At 39.1% G+C, this 19,196-nt stretch overlaps 2 protein-coding genes and 1 long non-coding RNA gene across 7 annotated transcripts in view; 2 read left to right on the top strand and 1 right to left on the bottom strand.

Moving 5' to 3' along the window:
* GALK2 (galactokinase 2) overlaps positions 1-13,381 on the top strand; it is a 136,379-nt gene extending 122,998 nt beyond the window's left edge. For all 3 annotated transcript variants that reach the window (XM_069596551.1, XM_069596554.1, XM_069596552.1), the window contains 2 exons: positions 3,273-3,474; positions 12,826-13,381. In XM_069596551.1, the coding sequence (XP_069452652.1) occupies positions 3,273-3,474; positions 12,826-13,033 (410 nt within the window). In that variant the 3' untranslated portion in view covers positions 13,034-13,381. The remainder of the gene's footprint in view (positions 1-3,272; positions 3,475-12,825) is intronic.
* FAM227B (family with sequence similarity 227 member B) overlaps positions 13,269-19,196 on the bottom strand; it is a 213,772-nt gene continuing 207,844 nt past the window's right edge. For all 3 annotated transcript variants that reach the window (XM_069596547.1, XM_069596549.1, XM_069596548.1), the window contains 2 exons: positions 16,883-16,952; positions 13,269-13,499 (listed from right to left, as the gene is read on the bottom strand). In XM_069596547.1, coding sequence (XP_069452648.1) covers positions 13,377-13,499; positions 16,883-16,952 — 193 coding nt within the window. In that variant the 3' untranslated portion in view covers positions 13,269-13,376. The remainder of the gene's footprint in view (positions 13,500-16,882; positions 16,953-19,196) is intronic.
* LOC138443711 (uncharacterized) lies at positions 15,282-18,942 on the top strand. Its single transcript, XR_011258244.1, has 2 exons — positions 15,282-16,137; positions 16,860-18,942. It is a non-coding gene; the product is annotated as an uncharacterized lncRNA (long non-coding RNA).

Below are 19,196 nucleotides of genomic sequence, written 5' to 3'. Positions count from 1 at the left end.
GTTACTACTGTTCAGGGGGTGTGAGCCATGGCAGTCTCTCAGGCACCTTCAGAACGCCCAGCGAGAGTCCTCATTAGACATTCCTGTCCTGAAGCCTTGCTGTGAAACGCTTGACAAGAATAGACACAGTGAGCTTCTAGTAATCTGCTCAGTACCTTCTGAATGTTTCTTATCACAAATCAGAACACTAGTCCTGAGGTTTAATATAAAAAAACCCCACATCTCTCTAGATAGTTTCTGCTTGAGAATATTTAATCCTAAAGGAAAAATATTTAATCTTGAAGAACTATGTAGTCCTAGAGGAAAACCAAAGCATGCTGTTGCTAATGGACTGTTTGTTATTGTTGTTGTTGGTATTGAATTTTATTATAGGATATATTTGTATTTCATATATATATATATATGACATTGACATTCCAGAGTATCAAAAATCACTGTAAATTCTTGATTAAAAGGGACTTATTAGACATAAGACTGAATATAATGTGTAGACTTTGCTTGGATCCTGCTGTAAATTGACTGAAATTGAAACAACTGGGAAAATTTAAATACGGATTGAATATGAGACGATGTTAAGAAATCATTGGTAATTTTGTTAGATGTGATAATGATACAGAGGTTATGTAAGAAAATATCCTTATTTTGTAGAGTTGCACTCTGAAATATATAGGAAGGAAATGTCACATGTATAATTTATTTTAAAACACTAGCAAAATATTGAAGCAAATATTGCAAAAAATTATTGTTCAGTTTAGGTGATGGGCATATGGAACATGCTATTATATTTCCTTTGTTGTCCTATATATAATTTGAAGTTTAAAAAATTGCTCTGCAGATTGTGACATAGCAGAGCAATTTGTCAGCTAAGTAGCACTATTTTACAATGTTAGTGGATGTTGCTTTATTGTGCCTTTTGTGCTGCAGCCATAAATATCAGTGGACCTGGAAACTAGATGATTTTTTGGAAGTGAGACATTACGGTATATTGAAATACCGATATTCAATATTTTCTTCTTATGTATGCCCTCCACCCTACCCTTGTGCTCTCATTTTGCAACTTGGCCCATGATTAGGGAGGTGAAATAGTTCACAAATAAAACTGAAACATATAGAATCCTAAAGCTAGAATTTTAAACATCTTGTTTCAATGTCAACTTTTAAAAAGAATATTTTTAAACTATAGTTACCAAAGTCATTTTCCTCCCTTTCAAAATGTGTATTCTATAATCTGGATTATATTCAGTTCAGTTTAGTTCAGTTGCTCAGTCGTGTCTGACTCTTTGTGACCCCATGCACCACAGCACACCAACCAGGCCTCCCTGTCCATCACCAACTCCTGGAGTCCCCCAAACCCACATCCATTGAGTTGGTGATGTCATCCAACCATCTCATCCTCTGTCGTCCCCTTCTCCTCCCGCCCTCAATCTTTCCCAGCATCAGGGTCTTTTCAAACAAGTCAGCTCTTCGCATTAGGTGGCCAAAGTATTGGAGTTTGAGCTTCAACATCAGTCCTTCCAATGAATACTTAGGACTGATCTCCTTTAGGATAGACTGGTTGGACCTCCTTGCAGTCCAAGGGACTCTCAAGATTCTTCTCCAACATCACAGTTCAAAAGCATCAATTCTTCGGCACTCAGCTTTCTTTACATACATGGATTATATTAACATGCATAAAATTATTGGTACTGTCTAATGTAGATACATGCCTATATATGGCCCATCTTTTCCTTTCTCTATTCAGGGATTTTGAAGGAGTTCTTGTTAAATCTACTAGTGCTTTTTCTTCAGACAACTTTGTTGCAGATGCTATGTGCCAGTATTGGGTATTGTTAAGACTTTCTTACTTTAAGATATTTTGATACCTAGACCCTAAAATAATATATTTTAATATATGACAATTCTCAATAATATGTAATATTCCCATTTCCATTGAACCTATTGATGGAAATAAATTCACACTGCAGTGTGCACTGAGTCACATGACCTGGTTACTGATGGAGCAAAGCATGTTGTTGTATTTTTATCCCCACCTACATTTAACTTGTAAGTTCATTTATTGTCTTGTTTTTCATCCTATGTAGTATCAGTAGTTGTAGATTCAATACCAAAGGGAATCTGGCTGTCCCCTTTCCTCAACTTGTACATTTTTAGTAAGCTGTGAGTATAGGCACTGTACTTTTTTTTTTTTAATAACAGTGTCTAAATGGAGGCATCTTGATTTTGAACTGGAGTTAAATCATCCTTCTGAATGTTCAGCAGTGAACACAAGTTGTGCACTTGTCGTGTAAGGCACTGGTGAAGGTTCTATGGAGTACAAGGTTGCAGACTATCAGATGCATGGAACCAGGAGACCTGGTTTCTGTCTTCAGGCAGAATTAGCCTCTGTGTATTTTTCAAGTTTTTCCCAGAGGCACCACACTTACTCAGCCACTGTTCAGCATGGGTGAAAATGGTAAGAAGGTTTTGGTTGTTATTCAAGGGAACATATGAGTACTATAAACACAGTCATTGCAGTAGGACATGTTTCTACAACTGAAGTAAGAGTCATTCCGGATAATCTGGAAGGCACAGAAATATGTCAAGGAGAAAGTAAAGCCACCCACAATGCACCACAGAGATGATGACTGTTAACATTTTGGTGCTTTCTTATAATTTTTTAAAATTAAAATGTACAGTTTTATATTTTTTCACTTAATAATGAACAATTTCCCATGGAGTAGTAGGATGCTTTAGTAGCAATAGTATAGCATAATATTTTTAACAGATGTAGCATGATTTAAAAATATTTTGTTGTTAGCAATGTGGATTCATTCTTAGTTTCTGTTGTGATAAAGAATGCTACAGTATATACACATATATACATGTGTTTTTTACACACACACATACAGAAGTAATTGTGCTTATCTCTAGGAAACATTTTTATAAATAAAAGTTCTAGTATAAGCATTTTCAGGGGTTCTTTCTGGTGGATCACAGAGGAAAGAATGTGGCTCTGGGGTAAGAAGTCATGACTTGTTCTGCTCTGCCACTTTCTAGATGTGTGAACTTAAAGTAAAATTGACTTGAAAAGAGTAATTTAGACTATAAGGAAATCTTTCAGAAAGACCTATTTAAAATCTAAGGTATTAATAATAAAGACAGAAATGGAAGTTCTCAGTAACTGTATTTTTCTTTGCAGTGACTTGTCCAGTAACTCTTTTTTTTCTTTTGAATTTTTTTTTTCCTGGCCAGTAACTGTTTCTAACTCTGTCCATATAATCTTCCTTCCTAAGTGCTCACCTTCAAACTCTACCAGCGGGCAAAGCATGTGTACAGTGAGGCTGCGAGAGTGCTCCAGTTTAAGAAGATATGTGAAGAAGCACCTGACAACATGGTCCAGCTGCTGGGGGAGTTAATGAACCAGAGCCACATGAGCTGCCGGGACATGTACGAGTGTAGCTGCCCTGAGCTGGACCAGCTGGTGGACATCTGTCGGTGAGGCTGAAAGAGCAGTGTGGCGGGATGCTACCAGGGAAACTATTTAATGGGGAAGGAAAGTGGGATGCCACCAGGGAAACTGTTTAATGGAAAAAAGCAGCATTTTTGTAATCTTCTCAGTGAAGGAAGATCCTTCCCACTTTGTATCAGAGGGTTTGTCTGTGACATACAGCTAGACTTGTTCCCTTCTGAAAATATGTAAGATAAAAGACTGGAGACTCAGCTCCATGGCTTTATGAGGTTCCAGGTTTGGAGTCAGTTTTTCAAACATCATAAAAAAAGACTTTTCCATTTTTGGATGATGTTTCAGGGAGATTTTCTCAGACACAGACCCTGTTGTTACTTTCTCATGGTATTTTAAGCAATGGTTTCCACTACACTGCAGCTCCACCAGCATCTCCTGTTTGGTGTCCTAAGTTTAACAGTTTTATTCAAAAGAGGAGAAAGAAAGGAAAGAGGACCTCAAGCCTAACAGAAGTGTATCAGGGGAGAAGATGCTGTAGGAATTACTCAGAGGCAGCATTTCCTGTTTTCCAGGTTTAGGTTAGACAATTTGGGGAAAAGGATTGAAGAAAGTCCAGTTTATGAATGGACAGTTGAAACACAAATGTAAAGAGGAAAACTCTTTCATAAAGCCTGAGAACAACATCCTTATAATTGCTGGAGAATGGGGATAATAGAGTAGAATGGTTCTTTTACCCAGAAGGGAACTCGTTGACCTTGGAGGACAGAAAGGGAAATTGGGAGAACTCTCAAATGGATTGATGTTCTTTCCATTGTGAGAAAGTCATAGAGAACTGCCTGCAATTAGCAATGAAAATATAATTAACCAGTTGGCGCCTGCGGCTTGCCTCACTCATTGCCACACACCCAGCCTGAAAAGTTTAAACCAAGTAGCTCCAGTGACTGTAAATGGCATGTATAACCCAACTTGTTGAGAGACTTGAACACAACCTTGCTGAAAATCACTCTGTCAGTGTTTCCTCACTCTCTGCCAAAAAAGCTTTCAGAGCTTGTTTCATTGAAAGTACTCTTTTCTGAAACTATTAAGGACAGATATTGTTCAGTTCTGGAAATAACAAGAAGTGGAATGATTTCTGCATAAATTAAGCAGAAGCATCTTTGCTAAGAAGGTAGTAGGATAGTTTGGATCCCATCTGAAAAGCAAGGGAGGGGTATTTGCCAGCCTCCTGGAATTCTCAAATGGACTTTCTTGTTCTGGCATGGTCAACCAGCTCTTGTCTTTATGCAGCATACATTCACATGGGTAAAGAGGAAAATGACAACTGAAAATAGAGTGGCACTGATAAGTGTTACGAAAAAAATAGAAAGGCTGGCGAGTCCTAGGGGTGGGTGGGTAGTCTTTATATTGATGGGCTGAAGAAGGCCTCTCTGAAGAGATAGTTGGGCAAAGACCTGAAGGAAGTGAAGAAATGAGAACCGTGGCTGTCACACGTGAGGAACAGTCCAGGAGGAACAGTCCACATGGAGGGCAGCATAGGAGGAGAGGGCAGCAGGGGATGAAGTAGGAGAGGCCATGAGGAGTCATACCCCTGAAGCTTGTTGGCCATTGGAAGGACTCTGAGTGAGAAAAGGTGGCAATGATTGTGAATTGATTTTATGCCAGATGTTCCTTGAAGGAAGAGTCAAGAATATTGCTGTATGGGTGAAAGTGAGGAATCAAGATGACTTCTGGGTTTTTGACCAGAGAAAATTTCCTTGTTTCTGTGAAAGACATATTTTGGGGGGCCAGGCTTCACATTTCTGGGTCAGAATGATCTTCTAGTTCCATAAGATATGAAAGCAGGAAGAGGCCTTAGAGATCCAAGAGAATTCTAAGAGAGTAAGAGATTGGAACAAGGTAACATAATGAGTCATTGGGAAAGCCTAGCTCCCCATCTAGTATATATATATATGTTTTTTGCCACACCTGTTTCTCTCTCCTTGGGTTATACTGAAAGTGAAAGTGTTAGTCAATCAGTCATGTCTGACTCTTTGTGACCCCATGGACTGCAGCCCGCCTTCCAGAATCCTCTGTCCATGGGATTTTCCAGGCAAGAATACTGGAGTGCATTGTCATTCCCTTCTCCAGGGGATCTTCCCAACCCAGTGATTGAACCTGGGTCTCCCACATTGGAGGCAGATTCTCTACCATCTGAGCCACCAGGGAGGCTGAGATGTATTTGAATGGGGGACTTTAACCTATTTTCCTTTATTAAAGTTTTAATGATGGAGGCTCTGGTTTTCTATAGGTTGCATTATTTGAACATGGAGCAAAGCCATGTTGAGCAGGGAAGGGCAATGTATGGAGAAGGATGAAAACTGGGCTGGGATTTAGGAAGGATGGGTTCTAGTCCTGCCTTGTTTCATTCTGACCTTTGTGACTTTGAACTGTCACCTTGCTTTATGATCTCCAATATGTTTTTCTGTTCTAGCAGTCTATAGATCTATATATATATATATTTTGAAAGTGTGCTTCTAGTGGAAGATTTAGTGGCTGTGTTTTAAAAGGGTAGAGAAGAACATGCCTTTTGCTTTTTTATTTATTTGTTTTTGGAAACTCCTTTTCTTAATGGCAGCTAAACTGTCTCTGTCTAGACCATTCTCATCTGCTGTACTGATGATTTTCAGTTGGGTCTGGTGAAAGGAGCTCACTCCCTTTTTTTATGGTTGTTTTGTTTGGAATTGCTAAGTATCAAAATTACTTTCTTATTCTATATGGACTGTTTGGACTGAGTTTCCCATATTGAAAGATTACCTTTTGGCATGTTGGAAATATTGGCTAGAATAGTTGTCTGGTCTCTTAGCTTCTTAAATAATTTTCTCTTTGCTGTCACTGGGGGCAGCAGGTGATATTATCCAAATATGCCAGTTGATTACTAGTTACTAAAGGTCTTGAGTAGCAGAGCAACCTCAGAGGAGGATACTCTGGGAGAATTAAGTAGATGTAGTCATTAATGCCATGACTTCCTATTCAGCACATACTTTTCATAGGGCTATTTGTGTCCCACAGGAAATGGTATTTAAATTCCATTTTCAAAAGCTCTGGTACTTTCCTTTACGTGGATGTATGAGGCAAAAAGGGAGGAATGCAGAAGAATGCAAGATAGTGGTAAAACAGAATGGTTAACACAGGAGAGAAAGACAATAGGAGAGTTCAGTTCAGTCGCTCAGTTGTGTCCGACTCTTTGCAACCCCATGAACCGCAGCACGCCAGGCCTCCATGTCCATCACCAACTCTCGGAGTTCACTCAGACTCATGTCCATCGAGTCAGTGATGCCATCCAGCCATCTCATCCTCTGTCGTCCCCTTCTCCTCCTGCCCCCAATCCCTCCCAGCATCAGAGTCTTTTCCAATGAGTCAACTCTTCGCACGAGGTGGCCAAAGTACTGGAGCTTCAGCTTTAGCATCATTCCTTCCAAAGAAATCCTAGGGCTGATCTCCTTCAGAATGGACTGGTTGGATCTCCTTGCAGTCCAAGGGACTCTCAAGAGTCTTCTCCAACACCACAGTTCAAAAGCATCAATTCTTCAGTGCTCAGCCTTCTTCACAGTCCAACTCTCACATCCATACATGACTACTGGGAAAACCATAGCCTTGACTAGATGGACCTTAGTCGGCAAAGTAATGTCTCTCCTTTTGAATATGCTACCTAGGTTGGTCATAACTTTTCTTCCAAGGAGTAAGCATCTTTTAATTTCATGGCTGCAGTCACCATCTGCAGTGATTTTGGAGCCCCCCAAAATAAAGTCTGACACTGTTTCCACTGTTTCCCCATCTGTTTCCCATGAAGTGATGGGACCAGATGCCATGATCTTCGTTTTCTGAATGTTGAGCTTCAAGCCAACTTTTTCACTCTCCTCTTTCACCTTCATCAAGAGGCTCTTCACTTTCTGCCATAAGGGTGGTGTCATCTCCATATCTGAGATTATTGATATTTCTCCCAGTAATCTTGATTCCAGCTTATGTTTCTTCCAGTCCAGCGTTTCTCATGATGTACTCTGCATATAAGTTAAATAAGCAGGGTGACAATGTACAGCCTTGACGTACTCCTTTTCTTATTTGGAACCAGTCTGTTGTTCCATGTCCAGTTCTAACTGTTGCTTCCTGACCTGCATACAGATTTCTCAAGAGGCAGGTCAGGTAGTCTGGTATTCCCATCTCTTTCAGAATTTTCCACAGTTTATTGTGATCCACACAGTCAAAGGCTTTGGCATAGTCAATAAAGCAGAAATAGATGTTTTTCTGGAACTCTCTTGCTTTTTCCACGATCCAGCAGATATTGGTAATTTGATCTCTGGTTCCTCTGCCTTTTCTAAAACCAGCTTGAACTTCAGGAAGTTCACGGTTTACATACTGCTGAAGCCTGGCTTGGAGAATTTTGAACATTAGTTTACTAGCGTGTGAGATGAGTGCAATTGTGCAGTAGTTTGAGCATTCTTTGGCATTGCCTTTCTTTGGGATTGGAATGAAAACTGACCTTTTCCAGTCCTGTGGCCACTGCTGAGTTTTCCCAATTTTCTGGCATATTGAGTGCAGCACTTTCACAGCATCATCTTTCAGGATTTGAAATAGCTCACCTGGAATTCCATCACCTCCATTAGCTTTGTTTGTAGTGATGCTTTCTAAGGCCCACTTGACTTCAGATTCCAGGATGTCTGGCTCTAGATGAGTGCTCACACCATCGTGATTATCCATGTTGTGAGTATCTTTTTTGTACAGTTCTTCTGTGTGTTCTTGCCACCTCTTCTTAATATCTTCTGCTTCTGTTAGGTAAATGGTAAATGAAAAAGGTCCAAATTAAAATGGCAACACTCTTAAGCCCTGGTTCCTTCTGTAGCTTTATGACTATCTTGGTGGGCAAGCAAGTGTGGGATGTGCTGGGAAGGACCTGGCCAGGCCTGATGTGGGCCACTGGTACCATAAAGTCATCATCTGATAGAGTACTGTTTTGTTTAAGAACCACCACCACCTCCGTAATTCCCTGTCTCCTTAAAAAAAGTTAACACCAACGGGCAAGTTGTGACTAAGACGGGGCAGCCTGAGAAGGTTGGTTGCCTTGTGGTGATCAGAAGAGGGAAGCTGAGGTTGGGGAGGAGCACTGCCAGAGACTCTCTTTAGACCACCTTCCCTGGTCCACTTGCGGCACTTAAAATTCGGTTAGCTTTTCAGAAGGCCTGCTTGGAAACTGTTTGCTTGAAAAGACAACTGACCGACTGAGTGAATGAAGGATTTGATATGTAGAATACTTGGCACTATCTACAATCTTAATGTGATCTGAGCTCGGTGTCTCCAGGTAGCTTGTCTATAGGACAGCTTTATGACTCAAGTGGAGAGAGGTAGGGGAAAAAGGATAGAAGAGATCACAGATGTTTGAATTTGTTACAGCTGAGCCTTTTACTGCTTTTCAAGAGAAAATCAGTTTAAAATCCAAGGAAAGGGCCGGAGAGGGAGAAGGAAATTATACTTATTCAGTTAGACTGCTTATTTTTTAAATTAAATTAGAAAACCTCAATTATGTGAAATAATGAAGAAAATAGATGAAGCTTGCCCAATTATAAAATGATTCTTTTAAATAAACTAAATGTAAATCTTAAGGAAATGGGATTTCTTGAGGAAAACAAAACAATTTTGAAACCAATTCAATTATATGTGAGACAGCTCATTCTTTATAGGTTCCCCTGGTTATATAATACTTAAAAAATAGTTAATGCCTTTATTTCCATTTTAACACTTGTTAAAATTAGAGAGGACTCACTGAGGTGTTATTGCCCAAGCTACTAATGAAGATAAATGACAAGTTTTAAAAGACCAACAAAGGTTACAGAAGTTCATGTGTGGGCTTCCTCAGAAGTCTTCCCACAATTTTATTCCATGGCTGGCTGTGCAGCTTAGCTTCTTGCAGCCATTTTCCTAAGCAGGTGGGAGTAGGGAAGAATGAAGTGTAAATCCACCTGTGTGTGCTCTTTTCCTCATGATCTTATGGGCTAATCTGAACACTGTCAAGAAAAAGGAAGAGAGCCATTCAGCTGCCTTAGGGGCTCGCTTCTCTTTGGGTTTCTGTCCTCCATTTATTGTCCCCCTGCTCCTACACTCCCCTCGCCCAATATGTATGCCATTTGCAGGACAAACCGACTGGTCTTCCATGACCTCTGTGGCTTAAATGTATAAAATGGATATATGGTTATATTTTCTTATACTTTCTCATTTGAACACTGTTTGAAGTCTATGGTTTCTTGAATCAAGAGCAATCTGAAAGTGTTTCTAATAAAAATCATAGAAATTGTTCTAGAAGCTGTGTTTTCCTGAGATTCTAATCAGAAAATTATATACTTAGAGCAGAAGCTAGAAGTCTTTCCAGAAAAAGAGTACATTACCGATGATATGTATATATATATAATACACATATAATTGTTTCAAATTGTTTTATTTTACTCAATATATTTAAAATTTAGCTATTTCTTACAATTTACATATTGTTTATTTAAGATAGTTATTTTATAATTGGGCAAGTATCATTATTTTCCTTTATTATTTTACTTTGTTTCACATAATTGAATTTTTTAACATTAATTGTTAGAAACTCCCAAATGCCTGGAATTATGCTGTGCTGGAATTAGATAATAACCTGTCCCTAAATTCAAGATTTTCTGAAATAATATCTATTTATAAAATATATCAATATATATCTTAAAATAAAATTGAATTAAAATGCAAGGCACAATTCCCTGCTTTCCCTCTGCAGTTTGTGGCAAAGTTGGGACTTACTGGTTCTCTCCCGATCTCCTCCCTCAAGGCCACCTGTGATCCATGCCTTACTTTAGTCAGTGCTTTATGGTCAACTCAGTTCATTTAAAAGTAGGAAATTTTATTCAGGCTATACTTAGGTGTCTGGAAAGCTGATTATAGAAGGACACTTTTTAGTGATAAAAGGGATCAAAGGGGACATTCCTTATAATCTATATCTGCCCTAGTCTTTGTTTTGTAGATCATGCCTTATAAGGCTGAGGCTGCTTTTGTTGTTTTGACCAAACTTTCCATGTTAGTCCTAATCAACTGACCATAAGCATCAAAGTGATATTTGGAATTTTAGGGGTTTGGTTTTCCTAGTTTTTGTATTGCTTCTCTGATGTGCCATAGCTCAGGAGCTGTGTTTTTAATGTCTCACTAGTTTCCTAGGAAAAAAATGCAGTTGTGAAAAGTTCACTCAACACCCTTAGCTCACCTACTTTTTTCTTGATTTAAAGCTTATTGGTTTACTAACTCTGGCTCTCTCACACAATTTCTATGGCCACATACCAGCAGGGCACACTGCAGGCAGTATCTCGCTGCCTTTGTGAGTGTGTATAACTGGGCAGGCTGCTGACTAGCTGTTGGGGCAGCGCCTGGTTTGTGATCACAAGTACCACTGACTCAGGGGTAGAGGGCTGTTTATAATAGCACTTACCGTTCTCTACAGGGGAAATTTGAGCCCTGATGATTTCAGAGCATGTGGTTGATGCAATCTAGTTCATTTTCATTTGTAGCAGGCAGGGTGGTGACAGAGCAGCTCTGGAGACTTAAAAGTGAATGATTTACCTAGAAAGACTTCTAGTGTCTGCCCTCTGGAAACTGGCAGGAGAGTCAGGAAAATAGGCCCCCTGGCACAATTCCTATGGGTTTTGCAGCCAGTTAGAAACACTTTCAGTTTGCTTTAGATTCAATTTTGAGACCACAGTTTTCAAAAACTGTTCAAATGAGGAAGTGTAAGAAAATATGCCTAGAAGTTCACTGAAGACCATAAAAGACTTGGTTGACTTGAGTCCAGAAAAATGGCATAGTTTGGGTCTTAGAAAATCAAATAAGAGGGCATACTGTTCTCTAAACCATACCATGCTGGCTTTGATGCTTAGATTTTAGTGTCTTTCAGAGATACTTCAGTGACACCTCTGTTTTGCTCAGCATCTTCCACAAGAAGAGATAGTTTGATATGGCTGTGTGACAACTTTTTTTTTTTAATTCCACCAAATTGCAAACTAGCCCCTTGCCAGCCTAGGAACTCAAGATAATACTAGAATCTCAGGGTAAGTGAAAGTTTTCAGTTTAGGCTCCATTTACCTACTGGGCCATAAACTGAATGTTTGAAGGGCAGGAGGAGATGAATAATGTATTTGCTTGCAAGCATTTTTGTTTTCTTCTCTAGACATCTACTTTCATATGAAAAACATATTTTGATGAATATAACAGATGATGAAAAGAAATCAACTGAGAAAATCATTGAGGGGGAAATGAATTACTGATGTACAATAATTCTCATGTCCTAGAATAGGGGTAATATTCTATTGATATTTTCCAGGAAATAAAGTAGCTCATTTAGATGGAAAAAAGGGACAGAACTGTGCTAAATTAATTATGAATTTCTTAATCTGCTATGAATTTGGAGTAAATTTTATTAGGATGAATTTGGAAGCACATGTAAACTGTTCTTGTCAGGATAAATTGCATCTTTTAAAGATGAGTGATCTTTGTACTTGTGTAGGGTCTTTCACTTTGGTATAAATCTTAGGTTTGAAACTGTGCTTTGTTGATGGTGACTAAAATTACCTCTTGTTGCGCGGAGGCTTATATAGTCATTTCCATCTCAACCACACATTTTGTTCAATGAGAAATTCCGAGTCCAGTCATCAGAACCAGCTCCTGAAGGCACAGGGAAAATGGGGATGGACGTGCTGAACCACTACCCTCTTGTGGAAAGGTCTGCATAATTTCCCTTTAGAGATTAGTAGGTAAACTAACTTTGAGTTTAGTAACATTCTTTGTTGATAAATTCATTTAGCACAAACCTAGGCTATCTTTTCTAGGTGACTGAATGCAGCTTAAATAGCCACCAGAGGAAGCTCTCACTTGTATGTGTAAGACTTGCACATTAAATTTTGATTTGCCCTCTTATGGAGCAACCTTCTGATTCATACTGTTGATTATGTGTACTACCTGTTTTCTTTTTACTCCCTCTTCTTGATCACCTGAAGACTTGTTATATAACTCTTCAAATGCTGGCTTTATGGAATCAAGACTACAGGGGGTTATTGCCAGCCCTCATGAAACAGGAGTACTACAATTTTTACTAAAGAGCTAAAACTTGGGGCTAGTTTTAGATACAATTAAATTTCAAATCACCTTCTGATAATAGTACAAATTTTGTAATGTCCTAAAATGTTTGACAACACTGAAAAAAAAACCACCACAAAACCCCACAAAACAAAGCACACCACATAATCTCTCCTTAGTTCTCAGAGTGTTCTGAAGCACCAGGAAAATCAACTCTCATTTTCATTTGCAAGTTCTAATTTTTTCTCTCATTGTTTTAGGAAATTTGGGGCTCAAGGATCACGACTTACTGGAGCAGGATGGGGAGGCTGCACAGTTTCAATAGTACCTGCTGACAAGCTGTCCAGCTTCCTGGCGAATGTGCACGAAGCCTATTACCAGAGGAGCAACCGAAGTTTAGCGCCAGAAAAGCAGAGTTTGTTTGCTACCAAACCTGGAGGTGGAGCTTTGGTTTTCCTTGAGGCCTAAACAATGTAAAAAATCTCCAAGAAACTATTTAGAGCATTTAGGGACTGGCAGGACTTCTTATGCCACAGTAAATTAATCCTCCTTCTGTTTTGTATTATGAAGAAATGGTTGCTATTATCAAGATATATTTCCAAAGAAATGGTTGAAAGCGCCCCATGATTCATAAAGATGATTTTTCCACCTGAAATATGTTTTCTACCAATAAGGACAAAGATTATGCTTGGATAGAGATCTCTTAAGATAATTTATGTAGATTTATTGATTTCAAGAATTTTAAAGACACATGGTAAGAGACCATCAATCCTGGTACCTCATAGATTCTACCTGAATTAAACATGCATTCTTAAATACAGTTTACTTCTGGTTTCTCCCGGCGTTCTTCTTCCTCAGGGTCTTCTGTTGATGATGACGATGATGATGATGACAGTGATGCCAAAAATTCTCTCTCCGTTAGAGCTTCAAAACGCTATTAAAATAATACACCATTAAGGATTCACAGATTTTTCTGGATATTGTATACTTGAAAGTGAGATTCTCCCAGTTATCAACTTGAGGGAGATCACTTAAATTTTTTTCAAAAAATGGATTCAGGAAGAAAATCCCAGGCTGATTTAATTTTTTTAACCATTTGATATCATATAAACAATTACTTTAAATTCTTTTGGCCCTGAGCTTTCTCTATAAAAAAGAAACTTTAGATTAAAAAAAATACTTCAAGTTCTTATCTCTGTGCACATGGAAATAAATATCCAAATATTAATTCAGATAATTCAATTTATTCATGGAATTTACTTTATTCCCACTCTATCCTACCTTTTTTTAAAATGCCTCTCTAGTCCAGAATGCAGGTTTACTATTCTAGGAAAATCCATCTGTGCCTTGTTTCCATCACTGTATGTCTAGCAAGGCTTGTTTGTATACGTGAACCAATGTAGGGCAGGTGTGAGGCATGCAGGCAAGGTATGAAAAGGCTGAGAGTGGGTTCTGGGATTGGGTAGGGTTGTTGGTAGATGCCTGTTTATCAAAATGGGCAGAAAGTTTGGCCTCATGGTTATGGTTAATGAGTGGCTGTCCCCCAGACAGACTACAGGAAGGCCTCCCTGAATTATATCTCAATTTAGACCAAAAAGCATTTTGCTGGCATAGTCAGATAATTGAGGGACAGCAGTTATTTGGCATAAATTATCCAGAAGTTTATCACAATTTTCTGTTATTCTCAGCTTGGTTTTGCTCAAACACTGGGCATCTTCTTGAATCTCAGTTTCAGAGAAGCTGAGACAAAACTGGCTGTAACATTTCTCAAAGAACAGCAGTCATATACAGCACTAGGAAATCCATTATTCTAAAATAAATTTTGGTACATTTTTAGTCTTAGCAGAAAGGTAAATACTTGAGAAAACTTGAGTCAAATTTGCTTGTATTTTAAGAAATTGATTTAAAATTATAATCCTTTAATAATTTTCCATTTTTCCACAGAAGATCTGTGGTTGATTGATATATAATTCTTTGAAGATACCTGAATTATTGTAAAAAATGCACTTGCTTTTGCTTTGCTATTCTATTTAAATTTTTCACATGAGAAACCTTCTTTATAAAATAGGTAAGTAAACATTTCTTGTGCACACTCTGCTTTGGAGGACATAGCCATTCTAAGCTTGAATCTACTCCCATATTTATCTTGATGTCTGGCTTGAAGAAAACTATTTTTCCAGTGAAACCATCATCTAGTGTTATTCTAGAAATTATGAAAGATCTTGAACTCATTTGTGGAAAGGAGAGGGCTAAAGAAAGTGAAGTCCCTCAATCATGTCCAACTCTTCAGGTCTGCGTGGACTGTAGCCCTCCAGGCTCCTCTGTCCATGGGGATTCTCCAGGCAAGAATACTGGAGTGGGTTGCCATTTCCTTCTCCAGGAGATCTTCCCAACCCAGGGATCAAACCTGGGTCTTGGCAGACTCTTTACCCTCTGAGCCACCAGGGAAGCCCAAGGAGGGAAGACTTTCGTTCTTTCTTAAAGGATGAATAGAATTTGAAAGCTGGGGAATAGACAATGCAGATGATCAAAATATATGATTATGGATAAGCACTGTATGTTCAGAAGACTTGGTGGGAGTGAAGGGTTTGCCTTGGGATGGATGTAGTGGAGAATAAGATCGGTGATATTGGTTGGAACCAGATTTTGGAGAGCTCCGTGTTCAGCAGGTAGACCAGGTATTGCAAACCAGCAGCCCACAGGCTGTGTCTGATCTACAGATTTATATAGTTTGACCTCCAGGGTATTTAAAAACTCGAGTCTTAAACAGGAATTTTACAGAAGAATCTGACCCACTCCAGTATTCTTGCCTGGAGAATCCTGTGGATGGAGGAGCCTGGTGGGCTACTGTCCATAGGGTTGCACAGAGTCGGACATGACTGAAGCGACTTAGCATGCATGCATGCATTGGAGAAGGAAATGGCAACCCATTCCAGTATTCTTGCCTGGAGAATTCCAGGGACAGAGGAGCCTGGTGGGCTGCCGTCTATGGGGTCTCACAGAGTCAGACATGACCGAAGTGACATAGCAGCAGCAGCAGCAGCTGGATTGCAAATAGTAAAAGATCTGATAACACTTTGGTCTCCATTCCTGCAGAGTCACAGTGACCCAGACGTGAGGAATTAGCGGCCATGTTTAGCTGAGGCACAGACTCTCCAGTGTGCTATGCTTTCCACAGCTCATGTAGTTTCCCTATTACTCAAGCCATCTACTGTTCACCAGCTGAGGCCATTTGCTCTTGACCAGCTTACTTCCACAATTTGCTTATACTAAATAAATATTTCTCTGTACTTGTGTCTCTAGCAGTAGTAGTCAAAAGAGATCATGAAATAATGGGAGGAATAATTTTTTTTGTGTGGAAGAATTGTTCTATTTTTTAATATATAACACCCCAACATTGCAGGAGATGCAAGAGACTCAGGTTGGATTTGTAGGTCAGGAAGAGCCCCTGGAGGAGGGCAGGGCAACCCACTCTAGTATTCTTGCCTGGAGAATCCTATGAACAGAGGAGCCTGGAGGGCTACAGTCCATAGGGTTGCAAAGAGTTGGACACGACTGAAGCAACTTAGCACGTATGTACTCCTTTGTTACCTTTCTGGTTCATAGGACTTTGGTTAGATTCTTTGATCTGTTTTTGACATTACAGCAATAGCCAATGAGGATTGCTCTAGATTTTTGTATGGAAGCCTGGCATGCTGAAAATGAAAAGCTCTCTCTTATTCCTGACTTCAGAATGTCCAACCTTCAGATTTATTGTACACTATTTTCTACATGTTCTTGTTGGAAGGGAAGAAGGACCTTTAGCTTTAACAGGATTGCCTGTAAGTTAACGAGGAGGAGAAGGGAAGGGAACAAAGAAAACTCTTGCCTTTTCTTTCCTTCTTATACTTGAGTCCTATTTATAGCCTTATCATTTCTTACGTTCCTGTTAATTGAGGGCAAGGGTCATTCATCTAAAATAGGAATCCAATATATTTTTGTTGAATTATTACTGGGAAATAAAATATGATTTCAAACACCAATAATTTTCTATTAGTTTGAAATTATGACTGCATTTGGAGGTTTTCAGTTGTATAAAATGCTTCTGGTCAGAAGCAAAGATGGGGATGAGTGAGCATGAGCTTGTCACAAATCATGAGACAGAGATTGTACTAAATGTACATGTGGATGATAAATAACAAGAATGTATTCTATCCTGCTACTGTAACCTGGATGTGAAAATGATATATTGCTTATTAAGTATTTTCCAGTCTTCATAAGAGAAGCTAAAGAGAGAATTCTCAATTATTTTCAGAAAAAACAACAACAACAACTTACCAGTTGATGGAGGAAATTCTCAAAATCACTCTTAACTTCAAAGGGTTTCTTGGTAGCCTTTGCTTGGAGTCTAATTGTGAAAACAAGACAACTGGTAAGCAAACTAACTGTTTATATACTGATACCAACTAAGAGCCAGCATTTACAGGGTTTAATATGCTAGCATCTACCACTTTGCATATATTAATTCAATTACTCTGGCAATAATCCTAGGAAGTAAGTTCTGCTATTATCCTGTATTATAGATGAGGAAAGAGGCTTAGATAGGTTAAGGGACCTGTCCACAGTCCTTCAGCTAGCAAGTAATAGAGGATTTGTACCCAAGCAGTGAGACTAGAGCCCTCTGTTGTAATCACTGTGTGACACTGCATCCCAGCAGTGAAACACCCTCTTCAGTGAAAGGGTTCGCACGGTGTTCCCTTCACTGACTCCACTCACTGTGCTCCAGTGGAGATTGTAGGATGAGTCACGGGGGAGGGAAGAGTAAGAGGAACTGGTCTGGGAAAGATCTTGGCGGGGGACAGAGAGATGAAAAAGGACGGAGGGTGAGAGTGCTTACTAAACTGTAAGCTCACTGAGGGTGGGGATCCAGGAATCTATCATGATTTCAGCCACCAACTACTCCATTCAAGAAATATTTATGAAGGAGTTAAATAACTGAATTGAAGAGGCAGCAGGAACCTTTCCAGAGATTATGGATGAAGACAGGAGCAGAGGCAGGCCAAGCAAGTAAGGATAGGAACTTGGGACCAGGGAAAAACATTAGGAAGAAAAACATAGGTAAGAGAAAGGAAAATGAAAAGGGAAGAAGGATATTAATTTCAGTGGCAATTTTCAAGTGAAACATTTAAAAATTATACCGTGAAATCTGTAGGAAGTAAAATTTTCTAAAAATTCCAAACACACTTTGCTTAAGCATGAAGTTTGTATTAGCCAACTCCTCATAAGGCCTGCTCTACGCTTCTTTAGCATTTAGTCTAGGGTTCCCCGAGCACATCCAGTAAGGCTACTTCTTAGAGGTCTCTTGCGTTAGTGTTCTCTGACTGACAAATGCTCCCTCACTCATTCTCTACTTTATCTCTGCCAATTTTCTCTCTTCAGCCTGGGTTTTCTCCTCATTTATTACCCTCTTGCGCTCTCTTTTCCTGCTTTTCTTAATCTGGCTCTTATGGTTGTTTGGGGTCTCTTCTTCATAGCACTATTTAAATACACTCCAAAATATCCCTGGTGCCCTTTTATCAGTAATAGTCTCTTAGAGTCTTTTTGACTGCAAGTCATTCTGAGACTGGGTCATCTCGCTTTGTTAAAAATCAATCCATCTTCAACCACTTTTAACTTACAGTCCCCCTCTTCTTATTTTTAAATAACAGCTTTGTTGATACATCTCATACCCTAAAATCCATCCTTTCAAAGTATACAATTCAGTAGGTTTTAGTATATTTGCAAAGTTTTGCAACTATCACCACGACCTAATCTGCCATCTTTGTCTTTCCTTTCCATGAGTATCTTTTTTTGAAGACTACAGATAGAAACTTGGACACTCTGCCTGTAAATTTAACAGGTTCACTGGAGTAGGATATCCATCTGAGTATTTCCCCCTTCACGTTCTCCAGCAGTGTGCCATTACATAACACATATTTGAGTGCTTCTTGTGAGTTGCTCTGAAAATTGGTCTACATTCTTCTGCATATCCTGAGTGGTGAGAAGTCCTATCCTCTATAGATCTGATTTTTGAGAACCTGGAAATAAGATCTTATAATTTGTGTGTTGTGAAGGTGAAAGCTGGGTGATAAAAGTTTTGGTGAAAAGTGAACTAAGCTTTTAAAATAAGGAGCTGCATTTCTCATGTGACTGGGAGACTGGGTTTATAAGTTGCAAAATAGCAGTCAGAAGTATGGCAGTATGACTGGAAGAAAACTGTGGTTTATTTGAAGTGCTGTACTCACTGGACATTTATCCTTGCTTATGTGGATATACTGGAAGAAGAAGTGGGTTAGTCCCAATGCCTTATAGTTTTCTTTTTTACACCCTCCTTTATGAAATAAACACATGTGCCTAACTTTCTTTGTTTTAGGGGGTGTAATGTTTTTATGCATAGGGGAAGCAGCAGGGGCAGAAGAGGGCAAAGAACTAGCCTGAGATCAATTAAACAGGTTGTTTTTCTATAGCTCACATCTTCTGTAGGGCAAGGCATGGTTATGGATCTTTAAAAGGCCCTCAGCTTAAGTCTTGTGCCTGGTAGAATAAAAGGAGATGATGATAATGTTTATCAATTAATTAAATTAGCAGAGTAAGTGATTATATGGATAAAATA

Source organism: Ovis canadensis, chromosome 7, assembly GCF_042477335.2.
Source record: "Ovis canadensis isolate MfBH-ARS-UI-01 breed Bighorn chromosome 7, ARS-UI_OviCan_v2, whole genome shotgun sequence".
NCBI lineage: Eukaryota > Metazoa > Chordata > Mammalia > Artiodactyla > Bovidae > Ovis > Ovis canadensis.
Note: the sequence above shows the minus strand (reverse complement) of the source record. Positions and strands in the feature narration are given on the sequence as shown.